The sequence below is a fragment of the Phyllobates terribilis genome, unplaced genomic scaffold (assembly GCF_046119375.1).
Source record: "Phyllobates terribilis strain yellow unplaced genomic scaffold, ASM4611937v1 Scaffold_2__4_contigs__length_985480577, whole genome shotgun sequence".
Taxonomy (NCBI): domain Eukaryota; kingdom Metazoa; phylum Chordata; class Amphibia; order Anura; family Dendrobatidae; genus Phyllobates; species Phyllobates terribilis.
The window spans coordinates 680,046,035-680,068,048 of record NW_027362762.1 but is presented as its reverse complement, the minus strand read 5'-3'; the positions used below and the strand labels follow the sequence as shown (position 1 = coordinate 680,068,048).

The 22,014-nt window shown below is 45.5% G+C and overlaps 1 protein-coding gene across 3 annotated transcripts in view; it reads left to right on the top strand.

Moving 5' to 3' along the window:
* The window catches only part of LOC141224238 (zona pellucida sperm-binding protein 3 receptor-like), a 135,921-nt gene extending 114,974 nt beyond the window's left edge, over positions 1-20,947 (top strand). For 2 of the 3 annotated variants that reach the window (XM_073666892.1, XM_073666890.1), the window contains 4 exons: positions 456-532; positions 3,151-3,339; positions 18,043-18,139; positions 20,433-20,947. In XM_073666892.1, coding sequence (XP_073522993.1) covers positions 456-532; positions 3,151-3,339; positions 18,043-18,139; positions 20,433-20,517 — 448 coding nt within the window. In that variant the 3' untranslated portion in view covers positions 20,518-20,947. The remainder of the gene's footprint in view (positions 1-455; positions 533-3,150; positions 3,340-18,042; positions 18,140-20,432) is intronic. The other variant, XM_073666891.1, reaches the window with a different exon arrangement.
* Positions 20,948-22,014: the final 1,067 nt, after the last annotated feature.

Sequence of the window (22,014 nt, the reverse complement as noted above, 5' to 3'; positions counted from 1 at the left end):
GGCTGTAAGTATACTGCCTTATAAATTACACTATGGGAAAGCTTTGGCATTATACCGGTAATGGGGGCTTAGGGTGTTGCTATTTTAAGGACGGGAGCAGGATGTCACTACTCTGAGGGGGGTCTTTATGTGGCTTGTAATTGTGTCTCAGAGCTGAATTTGGCTCTTCAGATAAGAAAGATTGGGGATCATGGATAACACATGGATGAGATGAGTCTACCTGTGCAGTCCAGTCTTGGTCCCCCTGTATGCCCACTATGAATATGAGTTGCTTAGTATTATCATTGACTGGGCGATCACCATACTGATAACCTTATTGGAATTAAATACCAGTTGAGAGACAACACATGGTTTTAATAGACATCCAACTTTAATATAATTGCCAGTTTACATATTTAATAACAAAATATTGTATGCATCAACTGTGGTGTGTTTTCTTTTTATGTTTCGTGAAGTTTCAAGTTGGTGGGCAATCCATACAGAGAATGCTTGGGGGAAGGAATCTGGATCGGCAGCAATCCAACCTGTCAGAGTAAGGAACTCGATAAAGTTCATCTATACTAAAACATCTACAGACTTTATACCAAGAATTAGTATTATAGAGGGCACCACTCCCAGTGTAGAACAACCTATCGCATACCAGTGGACAATAGATACAAAAAAAGAAAGACGTTTGTGAAAATAGGGATCACCAACCAATAATAAATAGCAAATCTGTATGTAGAAAATAGACAAACCAAAAACAAACAATTAAAACCATTTAAAAAGAACCATTTAGGTGTAATAAACAAGATCAAGTCATAATAGACAAGATGCCACTGTTCCTAAATACATATGTGAGTACACCTTATTGTAAGACACCCACTAAAATACTTCATGTCACATGTATAGAAAGGGATAAACTGGCTGTCCAACAATACAGTCATCACCCCTGATGAAGCCACAATCCTAGTGGCGATAAGCGTGGGGTCTTTCTCTCCCCACTGTTCCTCTTTGACACCCACATACAGGGTGTCAACAGTGGCTGATTATCTGCTATTACACACGTCAGCATATTCTAATTTTGTTTAAATTATTATTGTATCTATGTGTTCTGACTGAATTGTTGGACAGACAGTTTATCCCTTTCTATACATGTGACATGCAGTATTTTAGTGGGTGTCTTACAATAAGGTGTACTCATATATGTATTTAGGAACAGTGGAGATCTTGTTTATTATGACTCGATCTTGTTTATTACAGCTAAATTGTGCTTTTTAAATTGTTTTAATTGTTGGTTTTTGCTTTGTCTATTTTGCTATTTATTATTGGTTGGTGATCCTTATTTTTGCAAACTTCTCTCTTTTTTTTGTATCTACAGACTTTATACTGCTGATATTGTCTTGTTTTAATACCAGTCCCACTTACCTATTTACACATGTATGTGATGTGCTACCACCTTCACTTTACATGTCGCAGTCTTGGGATTAAAGTCTATCTTTTTAAAAAAAAATAAATCAGTAGCACAAGTGAATATAGTCAATGGAAAGTGGTATACTCCTCTCTTTGTAGCAACCTTTAATAAACCTAATATGTTCCAAAGTGATGTCCCTTATGTGTTTCTAAAATACCCCAAAGGAAAATTGGGAATATTGTAATTGGGCTGTCCACTATTAAAAAAAACAACAAATGTCTGATTTCTTCCAAAAACAATTCCAACTCTGTCCTAACGTTGTATGTAGTATTGCAGTTCATCCTCATTCACCTCAGTACAGCTGAACTGCACTTACCAGCAAAATCCATGAAAGCCGTGTTTTTACACACAGTTAAAAATCAACCATTATTTTAATTTTATTTTTCATAAATCAATAGTATATGTGAAAATAAGAAACTTTGTAATATATTTTATTACCTAATTCTGTTTCTTTCTCCTCCTGGATTGATTATTCACTCTCAGAGGTAACATTTGTCTTAAGAGAATACAGAATTTCCCATTACTGAGATAACACATGGTAGTTGGTGCTTGTAAAGGTCTATGAAGAACTGTAGTTCATTTTAAGAGAACTTGTAGCAGAATAGCACGTCGGTGTATGCCTCCTGCTCCTCCCTCTATGTAGAATTTTAAAAGCACCAACTCTTATCTCCTATTTCAATAATAGTAAAATCCGTCTTCACTGAGTACAGATTTTACCCATGAATTGAGAATGAAAGATCAGTCCAGGAGGCGAAAGAGGTAAATTTCCCTGATGAGATGTATTACAAACATTCTTCTTTTCATGTGTGCAATTGAGTTATAAAATAAAAATTAAAATGGCATTTACTCTTTAAGAGCTTAGGTCTTAAGTCAGAATATCTCGAATATCAAAATCTTCCTCACTATGGTCAAGTAATAAGAAGGAAAAATGGACTTGCATTGTAGTAATGCACTGGTGTCCAGGAAGTGGGACATCCAGCAATCATTCATGTATCACCTCTACTGTAAATATGTGATAAATATTCTTAGTGGGAAGTATGTATAATATGTCATATCAATGGTTGTCTCCATTCACACACCACCTGCCTACCTGGATCCAATCTCTAGGCTTGGTGCCTAAACTCATAGAAGGGAGTAACATTCCCTGGTTTATCTAATAAAACCACACACTTAGATTAGATTAAAAAAAGATTCTGCAATCTTGTATAATTATCCTGGATACATGCACATTGTGTTGAAATGCTTTTTAGACTACATGCACAATAATAGAGTAATACATGAAAAAATGATGTGATTGCGCTTGATCATCTGTGATTCATGATCTCATTGTTAAAGGTATTGTCCAATGCAAGCAAGTGATCACCAATCGCAGAAGAGGTGACAACTTGTTGATCGGTAGAAGTCCCCATTAGAATGGAGCGGCAGTGCGCATGCTTGACCACCGCTTCATTCATTCCCTATGTGGCTGATTTGGGTGCTCCATAGAAGATGAATGGAATGGAGGCCATGCATCATATTGTAATGCGGATAAAACTGTCCAATTTGGTGGCAAAAAATTCCCTTTTCTGCCAATTGGTGCTCATCTTCAACAGTCAGCCACCCATTGATCACCAAGTTATCACCTATCTAATGGACAGATGATTACTTTTTTCACTGGAAAACCTCCTTAATGTAACTATATTTTTCCTACCAAATAGGAAGCTGCCCTGATCCACCTGTTCCAAAATATGCACAGATTAATGAGATCCCTGATCTTCAGTATTTTCCAGTTGACATAATTATAGTCTACAGCTGCCTCCCTGGATATAAATATGATCCATTTGTATTACCTATCGTTCAGTGTCTGGAAGGGTTCACATGGTCAAACATCAATGAATTCTGCAAAAGTAAGTTAAGTTTGGAATTAGTTTTAGTGATATGCAAATGTTGCCATATTCTCAATAAATATAGAAAAAATACTGCTATTAGAGGTCTGAGCTACAGTAAAAACATAAGTCAGAGTGATCCCTATTATTGTCTATCTGCACAGGCAAACCCAGATTTCTAATCTGCCTTATGGGCAGATGCCTGGTGGGCTGGTCTGTTGGGTCATAAAATGGGCTGCCTGGCTACTGTTGTCAGCAGGAGGGGGCCCAGGAGATCCATCACAGAGCCAGCATTAACACTTAACAGGAGTGGCTGCTGCACACTACACAAGATTATGATGAAAGGGGCCTCTGTCCTCACCTGTTAAGGGTTAATGCTGCTGCAGGTCTTATCTATGTTCAGACACTGCTGGGAGGAGGGAGTCAGGCTGTGATGATTCCCCCTCTGCTGCTGACACCTGACCTGCCTGTGCCCTGCTGCTGATCTGTTGGTATGAGAAGAGGGGCGGAGTGCTGAGAGAGAGAGAGAGGAGATAACTGAAGCAGGGCATTAACCACGTCCTGATCTCTATAAGGCTAAGTGCCCAGGATGCAGAAATGCTGCAGATTTTTTTCTGCAGCTCCCTGGCAGGAAAAACGCATGCGGATTTTACATGCGTTTTTCCTGCCAGGTAGAAGCGTTTGTCAAGCGTTTTTGCATGTATTTCTGCATGCGGGTTATCAAGCGCTTTTCCAATCGATTTTAGCATCACTTGGAAAGTGCTTGACAACTTGGTCACACTATATAAATCCATGCAACCGGCATGGATTTATATAGTGTGACCAAGTTAATAGTTAAAAAAAGAATAAAAATGGTAAACAGTAAAACAGTAAAAAAAAAATTATACTCACCTTCCGATGGCCCGCGGTCTTCTCTCCGGTGCGTCCGGTCTCTTGTATGGCTCGTGGTGGTGTAAAAGGACCTTCCATGATGTCATTTAGTCATGTTACAGGTCACACGACTGCTGACATCAGCGGTCGTGTGACCTACCACATGACTAAATGACGTCATGGAAGGTCCTTTTACACCAGTGTTTCCCAAATCCCGTCCTCACGGACCCCAACGCATTATGTTTTCAGGATCTCCTTAGTATTGCACAGGTGAGAGAACCTGTGGCAGTTTCTGATGCCTTAATAATAAATAATTCTATGACCTGGGCAATACTAAGGAAATTCTGAAAACATGACATGTGGGGGACCGTGGGGACTGGAGTTTGGGAAACACTGTTTTACACCATCGCGAGCCACTGGGGAGCCAGGACGCACCATAGAGGAGACAGGGGGCCATCAGAAGGTGAGTATAATGTATATTTTTTATTTTAAATTATTTTTTTTACAGGTACTATGGTACCCAGGTCTGGATGAGAGTCTCCTCTTCTCCAGATCCGGGTACCATCCGCACATTGAATCGCTTAATATCCGCATGTGCACATGTAGTCATGCGGATATTAAACGATTCAATGCAAGTCAATGGCGGCAATTACGCTGCGTGTCTACAACAATAATGGACATGCTGCGGATTTTTCCGCAATGATAATCCGCAGCGGAAATTTCCGCAGCATGTGCACAATACATGCGGATTATCATTGGGGACCATGGGGCACGTATTACCAAGCGTTTTTTAAGCGTTTTCGCTGCGGAAATTACGCTGCAAAAACGCTTGAAAAATGCATAGTGGGAACGAAGCCTAAGAGGGGTCTCCAGAGTGCACCTCTTCATACACCATTATAAAGTTATAGGCACTGCACACACTGACATTTGTGCCTCATTGCCTGTCAGTCAATCACAGACTTTGCTTTATAAGCACATCTGTGATTGGCTGACAGTGAATGCTATCCCTGTGTCCTCTCTGCCCTGCAGTCACAGCTTGGAGCGGGAAGCTTCAGCAGAAGACGACTGTGTGTGGCCCAGATTGAGAAGATGGACATACAGCCTCTCCTGTGGAAAATCTGGAATAGTATTGTTTTAAAGAAATCAAAAATTCCTATATGAACATGTTGGCAGCAGTGATCACCTGCGGAAAGTGCCGGTCACATATCCACAAGTTGTGTGCACAGCGGCCTGTCAGTGACATGCACTAGTTCAGTTTGTACCTGGTTGGGCAAGCTGCAATCCCACATAGACCATAAGTCTGTTTGAAGCATCGCTGAAGTCCCCTGGTACACTGGTCATTTTGGGGTCAGTTTCCTGTCTGTTGAACTTGGGCATCATACTGACCCAATGTACAGTACAATTGTTCAAATGAACCTGTTACATCCCTTAAAATGAATTGCAGTCCTGATTCCCAGTGCAAGTGAGCGGCCGCGTGATCGCTTGTACACAGAGTTTGTGGACCCATAGGATTACTATTCACGCTATGCACTGCTCTATGCGTGTGCTGTTACAAGAGCAGCATACTTCAGGGCGGTGTTTTGAGCAATTGGTGGTCTCAGGGCCCAGACCCCCACCGATCACAAGCTATTTGCAGTGTCTATTGTATATGTAACAAAATAAATGTCATAATACTAAATAAAATGACTGGTTCACTTTAAAGAACTATATTAATTTTAATGCCGATCTCTGCTGGCAGACAACGATCACAGATGGCTCTTGCCAGTGATTCAGCGGCTTCTGCGGGTGGAACCCTCTGTCAATCATCATGACGTTGGCAGTGATCTCCCTTCAACAGAGCAGCCCGGAAAAAAATTAGATGTTCTGTTTATGTGAAGCAGCAGAATCACAAGCCAAAGCCGTCTGTGCCCCCTCTATGCTAGCACTGGGTAGGACAGGCAGGAAGTTACCAACAATCTGCCTGTTAGCTCATAGGCCCATAGCAAAAAAAAAAAAAAAAGAAACAGTTCCGGATAATCCCTTGGAGTTTTGAAAAAAAATAAATTTTTCCTAACTACAGTATTATTTCCTCCAAAGTGTGAAGTAGTGCGAGTCTGGACCACTTGATAAGTGATAGGCCACGATAAGCACATCCAAAGACATATCAATGGCATGACTGCTCTGTGTGATATTCAGTTCTTAAATATCCAGCTTACATTTATTTTTAGATATTATAATTGTGTTCTAAACTAGTAATATATATAACAATCTATATGTTTACATAACATTGTTGCATTATGAAGGTGGGGGGCTCAGAAGTATTTCTTGCACATGGGCCCTCTGCAGTCTGTGTCCGCCCCTGCAATGCACAGTACCACTTCTCCTGTCCTGTATATATACACCGCACAGCACCACTCCTCCTGTCCTGTATATATACACTGCACAGTACCACTTCTCCTGTCCTGTATATATAAACCGCACAGTACCGCTCCTCCTGTCCTGTATATATACACTGCACAGTACCACTTCACCTGTCCAGTATATATATATATACACTGCACAGTACCACTTCTTCTGTCCTGTATATATACACTGCACAGTACCACTCCTCCTGTCCTGTATATATACACCGCACAGTACCACTTCTCCTGTCCTGTATATGACTCGCCCCCTGGGCCGTGGGGCACTCGGATCCGGGCAATAGGGAGACGATGGGGGTAGTAGTGGCGACCCGGTTCCGTGGCTCAGGGTGGTCAGGCCAATGGTAGTCTGCTATGTTCTGCTGATAATGTCCGACTACGCCACCCGTGGATTGCGGTTATTAGGAACCACCGCTGCATGCAGACCGCTGGGGCTGATGAGGTGTGCAGCTAGGGTAGTGTGACTCCCCACGGGAAGAGTGCGGCCCCAGGGCAGTGTAGTGGATGGTGGGAGTGATGGTAGTGAAGGTCCCAGTACCGGTAGTGCCGGAGGAGCGAAGGAGCACACGGACAACAAGTTACAGTCCAGGGTCTTTACTCACAGTTCGTTTGTTCCGGGTCACTTCCGTCGGCAGTGACCGCCCGAGCCGTGCTGCATCCACCAGGTGAGGGGCTCGGTCAACTCCCAGGCAGTTCAGGAGCATGGCACAGGACCCCCTTTAATCCTTTCTCTGGCCTGCCTCACCAGTGACCCACTTTTGTCGAGCTGCCGCGGACTCTTGCGGTTAAACGTGGGCCCCGTCCTCCGCTGTCCTATATGGTGCCTTCCTAGCAGGTTTGATGAGGTGTCGCACCAATAGATGATCACGACGACCGGTCTTTGGCTGAGGGTAGTTTCTCCTCCACCAACTTGGGATCCGGTACCCTTAATCTGCCTGACCCTTCACCCTGGATTCTCGTGGGTTCTTAGGGTCCCTTCCACCTTCTTGTTCCTGAGCCCTTCTGTTTCTCTCTCTCTTTCTTTGCAGTTCCTTTCTGTTTCTGTTCCTTTCTGTTCCTTTCTCTTGGAGCTGAGATGAGCCAAAATCTCAGCTCCCCTTCACCTCCTCCTCGGCCTCTCACTAGGCCCTTCTGGAGTAGAGCTCCTACAGAGCCTCTACTCCCTGTCTTCTCCTCTCTGGACAGAACCGAACTTCTCCTAGATCTAAGATGGTGCCCACCTTTTATACCTCCCTCTGACCATGAGCCCAGGTGACCAGCAACCAATGAGCTCCTTCCTACGCTCAGGAACCAACCCCTATCTGCCCCTACAGCACTGGGTGTTCCACCCCCCTCTCCACTCCAGGCAGGGACATAGTCGGTCGTGCCTGCACTTATGTCTAGTGGGAGCACCGTTGAGCTGTCCCTCGGAAATGGGGTGTGTGTGCTGTATGCAGCTAACTGAGCCCTGGTCCATACTCCATCCTTACCTGGGAGTGGAATATCACACCTCTGGTCTGAGGTGCAATACCCCTGTAGCGGCCGAACCCTCGGGGCGCTACATTCCCCCCTGGTAAAGCACAGCACGTCCTCAGGCTGGAAAAGAGCAAAAACAGATAATTACAGGACATGCAAAACTTTTTCAATAACTTTTCACATCAGAAAACAGGTAATACGGTTCAATTCCCTTTATGGGAAACACTTTTCTTTTCTTGTCACTATTATAGAACACTTTGCTAATGCCTCTGGAACTCTTTTGTCATATAAAACATCTTGTAAAACATTTGCATTATTACCTAGCAGCATATAAAACTTTCTCATGTAAAACATTTTTAAGCAAGACACACTCTTGTATTCTTGGATCTCGACCAGGTAAAGGTGCAACAGTCCAGTAAATCTTGAGGTAGACGTTGCAGTTTTTTTTTTTTTTATAAAACCAGTAGGGGGCGCTTTAGGAAGCGCAACTATGTACAAGGGATTGGCCGTTCCCAGTCCTCGGCCGGTTTTAGGGAGAGGAATGGCTGCTCACAGTCCTCAGCCTGTTAGGGGAAGAGGGATGGCTGCTCTCAGTCCTCAGCCAGGTTACTTACGGGATAGAGCAACAATCAAATGGTCCTTTATCAGTCCCAATGGGGACCACACTTTTCTGGAAACAGTCCCACACAGTTCCTTTGTACCCAGACGGGTAACTATTTGCACACATGCTTCTGCCACTTACTAGTAGCGGTGTCCTCCATATGCTCCTTCTTCCTCCTCATATGGTTCTTCAGACCCGTCCGGGTCCTCTTGGCTCTCCTCATAGCCGCGGTGTTGTAGTTCCTCCTCAGTGAGCCGATGAACATGTAGGGCGTACAGTCCTTTTGCGCCTACGTGGCGGGTGAAGGTGACCACATCACCAGGGTACAAGTCACGGCCACGGTGTTCCTCAGGTAGATGACTCTCAACGTCCCTGCGGGTCACAAAGACGTCGCCTGCGGTTTCTGGGCCCCTGATGAACCCCCAGCCGTTCTCCATGTGGAATTTGACTATGGTCCCGGTGATTCGGGGGCCACGGGCTTCTTGGGGGTCTTGGCGGGCCTTGCGCTTTTGCTCAGCACTCTGGGCTTGGAGCCGTTCCTCTCTGACGCGCCTCTCTCGTCGCTCCCGCTCAAAGGTCGCCAGTTGCTGATGACAGGCCTCCAGACGACGGACCGCGTCTGCCTGGGTCTCTTGAGAGAACCCCATTAAGTTCTCGCTGGTGGGGTCCCACGCAAATTGGACGTCCTCCAGTGGGGGTAGGGTGACCTCGACGGGTTCAGGAGCCGGTATCAGAGGCTCACGCGGGGGCTGGGCCTTCCATGGCTGATTGCCGGTCACTTCAGCCGGCCACTCCAGTGGCAGTCCATCCGGACCGGTGTGATGTGCCAATAGGTCCACGCCCAGCGATGGTATAGTGGGGGGACCTAATCTGGAAGCAGCGCCCGGGGGCACTCGGCCTTGCGACCAGGCCGGGGGTCTTGTGGCTGCGCTAGGTGGCAGACCCATCCGGGACAGGGGCGCAGGCTTAGCGATGGCGCCCGGGTCATCCAGGCCTTGCGACCGGGCCGATGATGCTTCCTGCTTTACGGCGCCCGGGGTCAAGGGGCGTGGCGCCGGGCGGGGCGTGGCCGCGGCGCTCGCCGCTTGAGGCCTAGCTGAGAGCAGTAGCGGCGCGGCAACAGGTGCGGTGAGTGGGGCTTCTGGTGCTGCGACGGGAGGCTGGGGCAGGCCTGCGGGTGCTGGGCTTGGGGTGGTGACGTCCCCTTCACTTGCCTCAGTCCTCGTGGCTCCCTCCGCAGCGTCGCCTCCGGTCCTCTCTCCTCCTGCGCCGTCCTCAGAGGCAGGCAAACCCCGGGTTGCGGCTGAGGCCTGTCGCTGGTGGGTCTCGGCCTGCCGGGCCAGTTCCTCTCTCCACTTGGTGAGTGCATCTCGCTGCGCCCGGACCATCCTCCGCTCCAGGTCCTCCAGTGCAGCTTGCGCACGCTCCGGGTCTCTGGGGAGCTGCGCCAGGACTTCTGCTAGGCTGCAGAGCGGTTCGGCCTGCAGCAGGCTTCGGGCCAGGAGGCTGGTGCTGCTGAGGGCGTCCATCCCCGGGTGCGGTCTGTCTGGGCTGATCCAGACCACCCCCTGCCCCGCAGTTTTCTTCTCTTTCCGCCCCCATGGGGGGTGGTCCTGGGGCATTCTGCTGACAATCACTCTCAGGGGCAGCCCCCCCACGTTGACGGACATTTCCACAGCCGTGCTCATGGTTGTTGGGGGCGGACTTCCTCTTTGGCGCCATTCTGGGACCCGGCCCACGATGGGAGGCGGCCTCCTGTGGTCTTTTGGCGCGCACATTATGGCGCTCGTTCTTCTGGGGCGGGCGCCATCTTTAGTACAATGAAACAGTCTCTGTTCAGGCGCGCAGTACCCGCTGTTAGCGGGCACAAAATCCTGCCGACTACGCCAAAGCTGACTCGCCCCCTGGGCCGTGGGGCACTCGGATCCGGGCAATAGGGAGACGATGGGGGTAGTAGTGGCGACCCGGTTCCGTGGCTCAGGGTGGTCAGGCCAATGGTAGTCTGCTACGTTCTGCTGATAATGTCCGACTACGCCACCCGTGGATTGCGGTTATTAGGAACCGCCGCTGCATGCAGACCGCTGGGGCTGATGAGGTATGCAGCTAGGGTAGTGTGACTCCCCACGGGAAGAGTGCGGCCCCAGGGCAGTGTAGTGGATGGTGGGAGTGATGGTAGTGAAGGTCCCAGTACCGGTAGTGCCGGAGGAGCGAAGGAGCACACGGACAACAAGTTACAGTCCAGGGTCTTTACTCACAGTTCGTTTGTTCCGGGTCACTTCCGTCGGCAGTGACCGCCCGAGCCGTGCTGCGTCCACCAGGTGAGGGGCTCGGTCAACTCCCAGGCAGTTCAGGAGCATGGCACAGGACCCCCTTTAATCCTTTCTCTGGCCTGCCTCACCAGTGACCCACTTTTGTCGAGCTGCCGCGGACTTGTGCGGGTAAACGTGGGCCCTGTCCTCCGCTGTCCTATATGGTGCCTTCCTAGCAGGTTTGATGAGGTGTCGCACCAATAAATGATCACGACGACCGGTCTTTGGCTGAGGGTAGTTTCTCCTCCACCAACTTGGGATCCGGTACCCTTAATCTGCCTGACCCTTCACCCTGGATTCTCGTGGGTTCTTAGGGTCCCTTCCACCTTCTTGTTCCTGAGCCCTTCTGTTTCTCTTTCTCTTTCTTTGCAGTTCCTTTCTGTTTCTGTTCCTTTCTCTTGGAGCTGAGAAGAGCCAAAATCTCAGCTCCCCTTCACCTCCTCCTCGGCCTCTCACTAGGCCCTTCTGGAGTAGAGCTCCTACAGAGCCTCTGCTCCCTGTCTTCTCCTCTCTGGACAGAACCGAACTTCTCCTAGATCTAAGATGGTGCCCACCTTTTATACCTCCCTCTGACCATGAGCCCAGGTGACCAGCAACCAATGAGCTCCTTCCTACGCTCAGGAACCAACCCCTATCTGCCCCTACAGCACTGGGTGTTCCACCCCCCTCCCCACTCCAGGCAGGGACATAGTCGGTCGTGCCTGCACTTATGTCTAGTGGGAGCACCGTTGAGCTGTCCCTCGGAAATGGGGTGTGTGTGCTGTATGCAGCTAACTGAGCCCTGGTCCATACTCCATCCTTACCTGGGAGTGGAATATCACACCTCTGGTCTGAGGTGCAATACCCCTGTAGCGGCCGAACCCTCGGGGCGCTACATATATATACACCGCACAGTACCAATTCTCCTGTCCTGTATATATACACCGCACAGCACTACTCCTCCTGTCCTGTATATATACACCGCACAGTACCACTTCTCCTGTCCTGTATATATACACCGCACAGTACCACTTCTCCTGTCCTGTATATATACACCGCACAGTACCACTCCTCCTGTCCTGTATATATACACCGCACAGTACCACTTCTCCTGTCCTGTATATATACACTGCACAGTACCACTTCTCCTGTCCTGTATATATACACCGCACAGTACCACTTCTCCTGTCCTGTATATATACACCGCACAGTACCACTTCTCCTGTCCTGTATATATACACCGCACAGTACCACTTCTCCAGTCCTGTATATATACACCGCACAGTACCACTTCTCCTGTCCTGTATATATACACCGCACAGTACCACTCCTCCTGTCCTGTATATATACACCGCACAGTACCACTTCTCCTGTCCTGTATATATACACTGCACAGTACCACTCCTCCTGTCCTGTATATATATACTTCCCAGTACCACTTCTCCTGCCCTGTATATATACACTGCACAGTACCACTTCTTCTGTCCTGTATATATACACTGCACAGTACCACTCCTCCTGTCCTGTATATATACACTGCACATTACCACTCCTCCTGTCCTGTATATATACACTGCACAGTACCACTCCTCCTGTCCTGTATATATACACTGCACAGTACCACTCCTCCTGTCCTGTGTTTATACTCTGCACAGCACCACTCCTCCTGTCCTGTATATATACACTGCACAGTACCACTTCTCCTGTCCTGTATATATACACTGCACAGTACCACTCCTCCTGTCCTGTATATATACACTGCACAGTACCACTCCTCCTGTCCTGTATATATACACTGCACAGTACCACGTCTCCTGTCATGTATATAACACTGCACAGCACCACTCCTCCTGTCCTGTGTATATACACTGCACAGTACCACTTCTCCTGTACTGTATATGTACACCGCACAGCACCACTCCTCCAGTCCTGTGTATATACACCGCACAGCACCACTCCTCCTGTCTCCTATATATACACTGCACAGTACCACGTCTCCTGTCCTGTACATATACACTGCACAGTACCACTCCTCCTGTCCTGTACATATACACTGCACAGTACCACTCCTCCTGTCCTGTATATATACACTGCCCAGTACCACTCCTCCTGTCCTGTATACCGTACAGACCAAAAGTTTGGACACACCTTCTCATTTAAAGATTTTTCTGTATTTTCATGACTATGAAAATTGTACATTCACACTGAAGGCATCAAAACTATGAATTAACATGTGGAATTATATGCTTAACAAAAAAGTGTGAAACAACTGAAAATATGTCTTATATTCTAGGTTCTTCAAAGTAGCCACCTTTTGCTTTGATGACTGCTTTGCACACTCTTGGCATTCTCTTGATGAGCTTCAAGAGGTAGTCACCGGAAATGGTCTTCCAACAATCTTGAAGAAGTTCCCAGAGATGCTTAGCACTTGTTGGCCCTTTTGCCTTCACTCTGCGGTCCAGCTCACCCCAAACCATCTCGATTGGGTTCAGGTCTGGTGACTGTGGAGGCCAGGTCATCTGGCGTAGCACCCCATCACTCTCCTTCTTGGTAAATAGCCCTTACACAGCCTGGAGGTGTGTTTGGGGTCATTGTCCTGTTGAAAAATAAATGATGGTCCAACTAAACGCAAACCGGATTGAATAGCATGCCGCTGCAAGATGCTGTGGTAGCCATGCTGGTTCAGTATGCCTTCAATTTTGAATAAATCCCCAACAGTGTCACCAGCAAAGCACCCCCACACCATCACACCTCCTCCTCCATGCTTCACGGTGGGAACCAGGCATGTAGAGTCCATCCGTTCACCTTTTCTGCGTCGCACAAAGACACGGTGGTTGGGACCAAAGATCTCAAATTTGGACTCATCAGACCAAAGCACAGATTTCCACTGGTCTAATGTCCATTCCTTGTGTTCTTTAGCCCAAACAAGTGTCTTCTGCTTGTTGCCTGGTTTCCTAGCAGCTATTTTACCATGAAGGCCTGCTGCACAAAGTCTCCTCTTAACAGTTGTTGTAGAGATGTGTCTGCTGCTAGAACTCTGTGTGGCATTGACCTGGTCTCTAATCTGAGCTGCTGTTAACCTGCGATTTCTGAGGCTGGTGACTCGGATAAACTTATCCTCAGAAGCAGAGGTGACTCTTGGTCTTCCTTTCCTGGGGCGGTCCTCATGTGAGCCAGTTTCTTTGTAGCACTTGATGGTTTTTGCAACTGCACTTGGGGACACTTTCAAAGTTTTCCCAATTTTTCGGACTGACTGACCTTCATTTCTTAAAGTAATGATGGCCACTCATTTTTCTTTACTTAGCTGCTTTTTTCTTGCCATAATACAAATTCTAACAGTCTATTCAGTAGGATTATCAGCTGTGTATCCACCAGACTTCTGCACAACACAACTGATGGTCCCAACCCCATTTATAAGGCAAGAAATCCCACTTATTAAACCTGACAGGGCACACCTGTGAAGTGAAAACCATTTCCGGTGACTACCTCTTGAAGCTCATCAAGAGAATGCCAAGAGTGTGCAAAGCAGTCATCAAAGCAAAAGGTGGCTACTTAGAAGACCCTAGAATCTACTATATAATCGGCTTATCCCGTCTGTCTGTCCGTCCAGGAAATCCCGGGTCGCTGATTGGTCCGGCCGCGGCCAATCAGCGATTTTGGCTCCAAATTTAAACACACTCTCCGGCCAATTGGCGCCGGATTTAAAAAAAGTGCGCCACCATCGGGAGATAGTAGGGCTGACTCCGCCCATGTGGTCATGTGACTCACCAACTGCCCATGACGTACTGAACATGTTTTGTCAGTCACAGTGTGTGATGTACTTCTGTCACGTTTAATGAATACGTTCTGTCAGTCACAGTGCGACTTAGTTCAGTCACGTTTACTAAACACGGTAAGTCAGAGTGTGATGTACTTCTGTCACGTTCAGTGAACACGTTCTGTCAGTCACAGTGTGACGTACTTCTGCGCTTATGTCACGACTATTTGCGGCTGCAGCCAAGGGGTCTCCTGTTTCGCGTTCCACGTTGAGTGATGGGCTGTGGGCGTGGTTATCCCCCATCCTGTCACACCCCGCATCCACCGCACGCGCATTCATTGACAGAGCGCGCGGTGGATGCTGGGTGTGACACGATGGGGGATAACCCCGTCATTCACCGTGGTACGCGGAACAGGAGACCCCTGGCTGCAGCCGCAAATAGTGGTGATGTAAGCGGAAGCAAGAGCCGGCTGCACCCGGGGGAATTACGTGTTAGCTGTGCGTGGTCAGCGATGTTGTCACAAGCAGTATTGATAACATGACGTAATTACAAAATTCATTAGGGGCCCCGGGGGGGATACATTGGGGGTTAATTTAAAGTAGTGCACAACCCATTTAAACACTGCTTCACTGATTAGTCACGCCCGGTCGGCCGCATACATATTCTAGAATACCCGATGCGTTAGAATCGGGCCACCATCTAGTATAAGACATATTTTCAGTTGTTTCACACTTTTTTGTTAAGTATATAATTCCACATGTGTTAATTCATAGTTTTGATGCATTCAGTGTGAATGTACAATTTTCATAGTCATGAAAATACAGAAAAATCTTTAAATGAGAAGGTGTGTCCAAACTTTTGGTCTGTACTGTATATACACTGCCCAGTACCACTTCTCCTGTCCTGTATATATACACTGCACAGTACCACTTCTCCTGTCCTGTATATATACACTGCACAGCACCACTCCTCCTGTCCTGTATATATACACTGCACAGTACCACTTCTCCTGTCCTGTATAGATACACTGCACAGTACCACTCCTCCTGTCCTGAATATATACACTTCACAGCACCACTTCTACTGTCCTGTATATACACTGTACAGTACTACCTCTCCTGTCCTGTATATATACACTGCACAGTACCACTCCTCCTGTATATAAACACTGCACAGTACCACTCCTCCTGTATATATACACTGCACTGTACCACTCCTCCTGTCCTGTATATACACTGCACAGTACCACTTCTCCTGTCCTGTATATACACTGAACAATACTACTTCTCCAGTCCTGTTGTTGGAGAGGCGTCAATATTGGTTTAGTATTTTCAATATTACTATGGCCAAATAAAAATAAATATTGGAAAACCTGTTTAAATTGATTATCCCAAGTAATCCTCTCTCCTCTGGATAGGGGATAACTGTCCAATCACTGGAGATCCGACTGCTGGGACCCCCATGATCCCGAGAATCAGAGCTCTGTAGAGCACCATGTAAATGGAGCTGTGGTCGATCATATGCACTGTGGCGCCATTCACATGTGGCTCTTCAAATAACTCCTTTTAGGAGCTGCTGGGCCTTCAGTGCCCCACAACCTCGGACTCCGGTGTCCGGTTCTTCTACGCTCCTCTCTGGGGTGAGCTGTGGGGTGAGCTCTGCCCACAAACATCCCTGATTTGCCACGCTGTCACGCTGATAACATCTGCGTGACAGTGTGGCAAATCAGGGATGTTCATGGGCGGAGCCGATTTTTTGGCGCGAACAAGCCGGAACCCCGAACATGAACCCGAATTTGAAATGCCGAACAAATTCAATCAACACTAGAAGTGACATCACTGATCCATGCCAGGCAACTTGCAAAACCCGACATGGAGCACAGCACAGGGGAGCGGACCAAGGTGAAGAGAGCAGAGCCTGGGATACCCGGGAAAGGTGTGTAACACTGAGCTTCACAGGAGTACTGAGATGCCAACGACAGGGGCCTTTAGCAGGTCCTTGGCTGCCATGGTAAACCACAGGTGACCCACAATCACATCCATTTAAATACCACCGTCAGAGATTGACAGAGGTATTTCAATAATTAACAGCAGTAATCAGAGCTCAGTCCCAGCAGCTAATATTAGAAACAGATGCCATCTATGTAACAGCTCCTGAGCCCCCTGCACACATAGAGACACCCCAGCACTGATGTACTTGTGTGTCATTTTGCGTTAAAGGTTTAATAATACCGCCACATGAAATGCTTGACAGGACTTTGTTGTCAGGGATCCCAGGACCAGTGGCTCCTTCCCTGTCCCAAGCACTAGGGGCACCCTAGCTGGCCCTCTTTCCCTGATTACTTCTGAAGGTGAAGACGCCATGGCAACGTACCTTGTCTGAGCTCCTGAATCTGCCCTCAGTCTGTTCCCTCCCCCCTAGCTCAGGGATGAGGGAGTAGTAGTGTATCACAATACACCAACCAGACTAACAAAGTAATACAAACAGGAATAAAGGAAAATAACAATCATACAAATATATGCACACAGAAGATAACACCGGGGAGTGGAGGATGGGGAAAAACCAAAGTAGGAGAAGAGAGGATTAACACACATCCAAAACCACGCAACAGTCTTAGCAAAATCCACCAAGCGTCTTCTCGAACAACATCTCTCCACCAAGCTTCTAGAACCATGCTGAATGCAGCTAGCTCTTGCAATGACTGCTAGCTACAGTCCAGTTTATATAGGAGCGGGGAGTGGCTAACAGTGAACAGCTGAGAGCATCACCATGTGAAGCTTCCAAAAGCTCTCAGCAGCAGATTAACCCCTGCACAGCTAAAATAAAAACGTGCACCGTTTAATATGAAGGTGAAAGGCATCTAATGAGTGCAAGAGTAGGAGGAATCAGACGCTGCGGTCTTCTGGCTCCACTCTGTCACGGTAAACCCGTGACGTTGCTGCAGACTTTTCATGTGGATTTGCAGGCAAAAAAATCTGTGGTAGATCCCAGCAACAGCCAAGTGAGATGTCAACAAATCTTATCCACACATTGCTGAATTTTTAAGCACAAATATTGACTTTTGATATGGATTTTAAAATCTGCAACATATACATTTCTGTTGCTAAAATTTCACTCCAGAATTCACCTCTTCCATTGTAGAGCGGAAATTCCTTTGTGAAATCCACAACAAATCAGCAGCCACATCCAAATGTTACACATACAATTTTTGCTGTGCATTTGGCATGGATTTCAAATGAAATCACCAAACTGATTGTCAGGAGAATATCCATCTGGTTGTAGACCTAGCCTAGTATGTAAAGGCCTCCCATTGAGTTAGTAACAGATTAAATAAACTAAGTCTCATTCTATAGAGGTCATCTGTGGAGAACCTGAGCGGATCAAAAATGGAAATATGCTAATAACAGGAACAGATTTTGGATCAATAGCTGTTTACAGCTGCAGTAAGGGGTGAGTGGCCAAGAATAACAACTTCTTTGCATTGTGAATTACAAGTATGCTATGTCTAGAATTGGATTAGATATTAATTACAGTGGTTGTAAGTAATAAATATGTGCAGAACTTGAAACTCCAGATTCCGAGGAACTGTCCTGCAGAACGGTCAATGAAGGATCTGCATGACGGATGTTAGTAACTAGAAATAACTTAGAGCTCTGCATGTTATTTATTGTAGGATCCCGTAGCGAGGAAGCTAATCCAGTAATAACATATACAGTATTAAGAGAAACAATATTTGGCATTTTTAGAATTTCTGAACATATATTAAATTTCTTCTCTTACCACTAATAAAATTCAGAATGTAAAAGACAAGTTAGCTTGTTAGTTAACATAACACAGTGATTTGGTTTTGCTCCTTTTTAAATTGGTTCTGTCACCAGTAGAGATGAGTGAATCTATTCTAAAAGAATCCATTTCACTATAAATATTCAGCAAAATTTGGAATTTAAGAAATATGTTTTTTTTCTTGGGATTTGATTTCCATGAATTCACGGCCTCCGTTTTGCTGGATTTTGAGGCCTGGAAAGGGGTTAAAAAGCAATAAACTACACTCTTAAGCATTGAAATTCCAACAAAGTGAAGGAAAAATCACAGGATGAACAGACATGTTAATGATATGCAAATGATGAAAAAATGGAAACTAAATTTTCTAAATATCTCGATTTAATCAATATCGAGTAGGAGCGCCACATGCAGAAATACACACACACACTTTGGCTGCTATCAATGAGATTATTAATGGTTGTCTGAAGACTGCTCTGCCACATTGAATTAATTTGGGCACGCATATAATCATCGCCACACAGGTAGCTCTCAGTAGCACTAGCAATATGCTGCCTGGCATTTTCGTGTTGAAAAACAGCTCTTGGAACAGTTTTACATTTCCTCCTGAAGGTCTCTTCATGGCATTGTCCACATGGTCTCCACATAAATAAAAAAAGCAAAAGCAGGATTCGACCCTGGAATGGAGGCATGTCCTCTTCAGTGACCATTGTCGTCTTGGTCTGCACCATGATAGGCTTTGAGATTGGTGGCGTGTAGCTGGATGTCTGGTTCATAGCCCAGTGTCATGCAAATGCCATCTGATGATTTGTACATACACTGTTTGATGCCTTAGGCTTGGTATGTACAGAATGAATCTCCAAGCCTCATTCATCGATCTAACAAGTCTATTTGGCAATGCTATGTGAAGGTCTTCATTATGGGACTTCACAGCGGTTCTACTCCCGAGATGGTGTGGGGTGGTATAATGTATGGTACATAGACACCTCTAATCTTTATACCAGGTACACTAACAGCTCAGCAATACAATGATTTGGTTGTGGAAGCAGAGGTACATCCATCTCTCCCAAGTGTCCCAAGAGACGTTTTTAACATGAGCATGCCAGGCCGCAAGTTGCTGATGCTACTGTGAGCACCCAGTGTGGCCTAAAAATGTCTACCATAGCCTCCAGCATCTTTTGGGTTTGAATTCAAAAGTGCATTCAGCATGGCAGAACGTCCCTCAGACAATTATTAATATCCTCAATCACAGCATACTAAAACGTGTAAGTTTGAGTATTTCTGCTTGTGGTGCTCATACTTGATACTGATTAAATCAAAATGTTTTGAAAAAATTGTTTCCATATTTTCATCGCTTGCGTATCATTAACAAGTCTATTGATCCAGTGATTTTTCATAATTTATTGACTTTTCCTTCTTAGTGTTGCAATTTCAATGGTGAGGAATGTATTATATTCAACTCTCCATGGCTCTTTTTATGTTCTGCTGTCACTCCCATTCCTTGTCCTACTCTGTGGCCTTCTTCTTGTTCCTGGTCTTCAGGGACCGAAGTTGACTAGGAGCCATGCTGGCACATGGAGCAGGACACACATCTTTGATGGCCTTTTTCTCTTTGTCGGTCTTTCAGCACCACAGTTGAGAAGGCCCCATGGTGTTATGTGACAACTTAGGGCCTAATGAAAGATGATGCCAGAAGACCGGGATTGAGAAGAAGATGATTAAACAGAGGACAATGTGGGTAGTGGTGATGGCAGGACAGGTATGAGGAAGGCCGAGGAGAAGCGAGAATAATGGTTCGCTTTTTAAAGCCTTTTCTGGCTGACTCACAAATTAAGAGAATCTGCATGAATGGAATTTTGCGACATTCACTCAACTCTCATCACCAAATTTAACAATAAAAACTGCAGAAATTACTAAATAGCTCTTCCTAAGCTTATGTAATCTATTATTTGTTTCTTTACAGGTACAATTTGATTGGGAATTCACTGAGAAAATGTACGGCAGATAGTGTATGGGGGGGCAGTCCCCCTGTGTGCCAAGCTATTTGAATACCTTGCTCCAGGATAACATTTTGTTGTGTTTTGCACATTTTTATTAGCTTTTTTCTTTCACAACCTGAGTCGATATGAATTATCAGATGTGATTACTCTGTCATTAATTCAGCTTTACCTTTTAACTATTTAACAAATTTGTTTTTGCATTCTATATTATTAACACAGTGCTAACAATCTTCTAACAAATAGTGCATTGGTTTAAGTAGATATTAATCTTAACATGCTTAGAAGTAATAAAATGTTTCAATATTACCTATAGGTGATTATTGATTAAGTAATTTAGCCCAAATGTTCTTCATACTTTCATGATACAGAAGTAGGAAAAAATCTTTTAAAATCATTTACAATGTTGACTTTGTATTGATGTTTGTACTGTGCTTTTTATCGTCATAAATGTTCAATAAACTTAGATTTATTCAAGAAATTATGTTTTCCTCTTTTTGGAATACTAGAAAGGTAATATCTCTTTTTTAGCTACACTTTTAACCGTTTTGGGGGCATATTTCCTTCATTTTTTATCACATATTAAAAAGCAATATACGGTAGTTGTGTTCTAGTTACATGGGTCCATCAAGATCAACCTTTCTCAACCAATTTTACCTATAACTAAGCCAATATATAAGTATACAGCCATGTAACAGGAACTGGGCAGTCATCATCATCTTGCCTGGTATAGTCCATGCAATTTCATCATACCAGAACTACAATTTATTTTACACATTCTCTTATTCTCATCTTCACTACTGCAACTCACAAATAAACAGTCTCCCTCTCACTAAAATCTCCTCTCTCCAAATGCAGGTTCCTATTTCTGTCCAGCCGCAACACCAGTGTCTCGAACCTGTGCCATGATTTTAGAAGTAAAAAAACAGTTGTGCACATATGGCATTATCCAATAGGTTAATATAAATGACCAACCTATAGTGGCTGTGCTGAGTGCACAAAAACTAAATCCGCCTGAATAGAAATGGTAACTGTAGCCATTGCATGCTTCCTAAAATCCTAAAAATGATGCCCTAGATTGGCACTGCTATCTAGTAGTGTATATTGTCTCAAGTTAGGGAGGGTAGAAGATAGTCTCGGACTAGTAGACACAGCGCATTTCAAATATACTGTATATACTTAATGAGGGAGCTGGTCCGGCTCTGAAATGTGATGTTTATACATATGCAATGCAATAAATAAGTGGTTTAATTTCACTTGGATTATTGAAGCGATCACTGTGCACATGGAACTACTAGTAGAAGACTATCTTATAGCTTCCCTAACTTGGGTCACTCTACACTACCGGACAGCAGCGCCAATCTTGTGGATCGTTTTGTCTCCATCATTGATCCACCCTGTGCAAGTCATTGCATTGGCTACCCATCCAATTCGTGATTACAGTGTCCATTTTAGGACACAATCAGATATCAAAATCAAACATCAGAATAATGTTAGTTTGAGGCTAAATACCCTGTCTGACTTCTGACTCCGACATGGGACATGTCA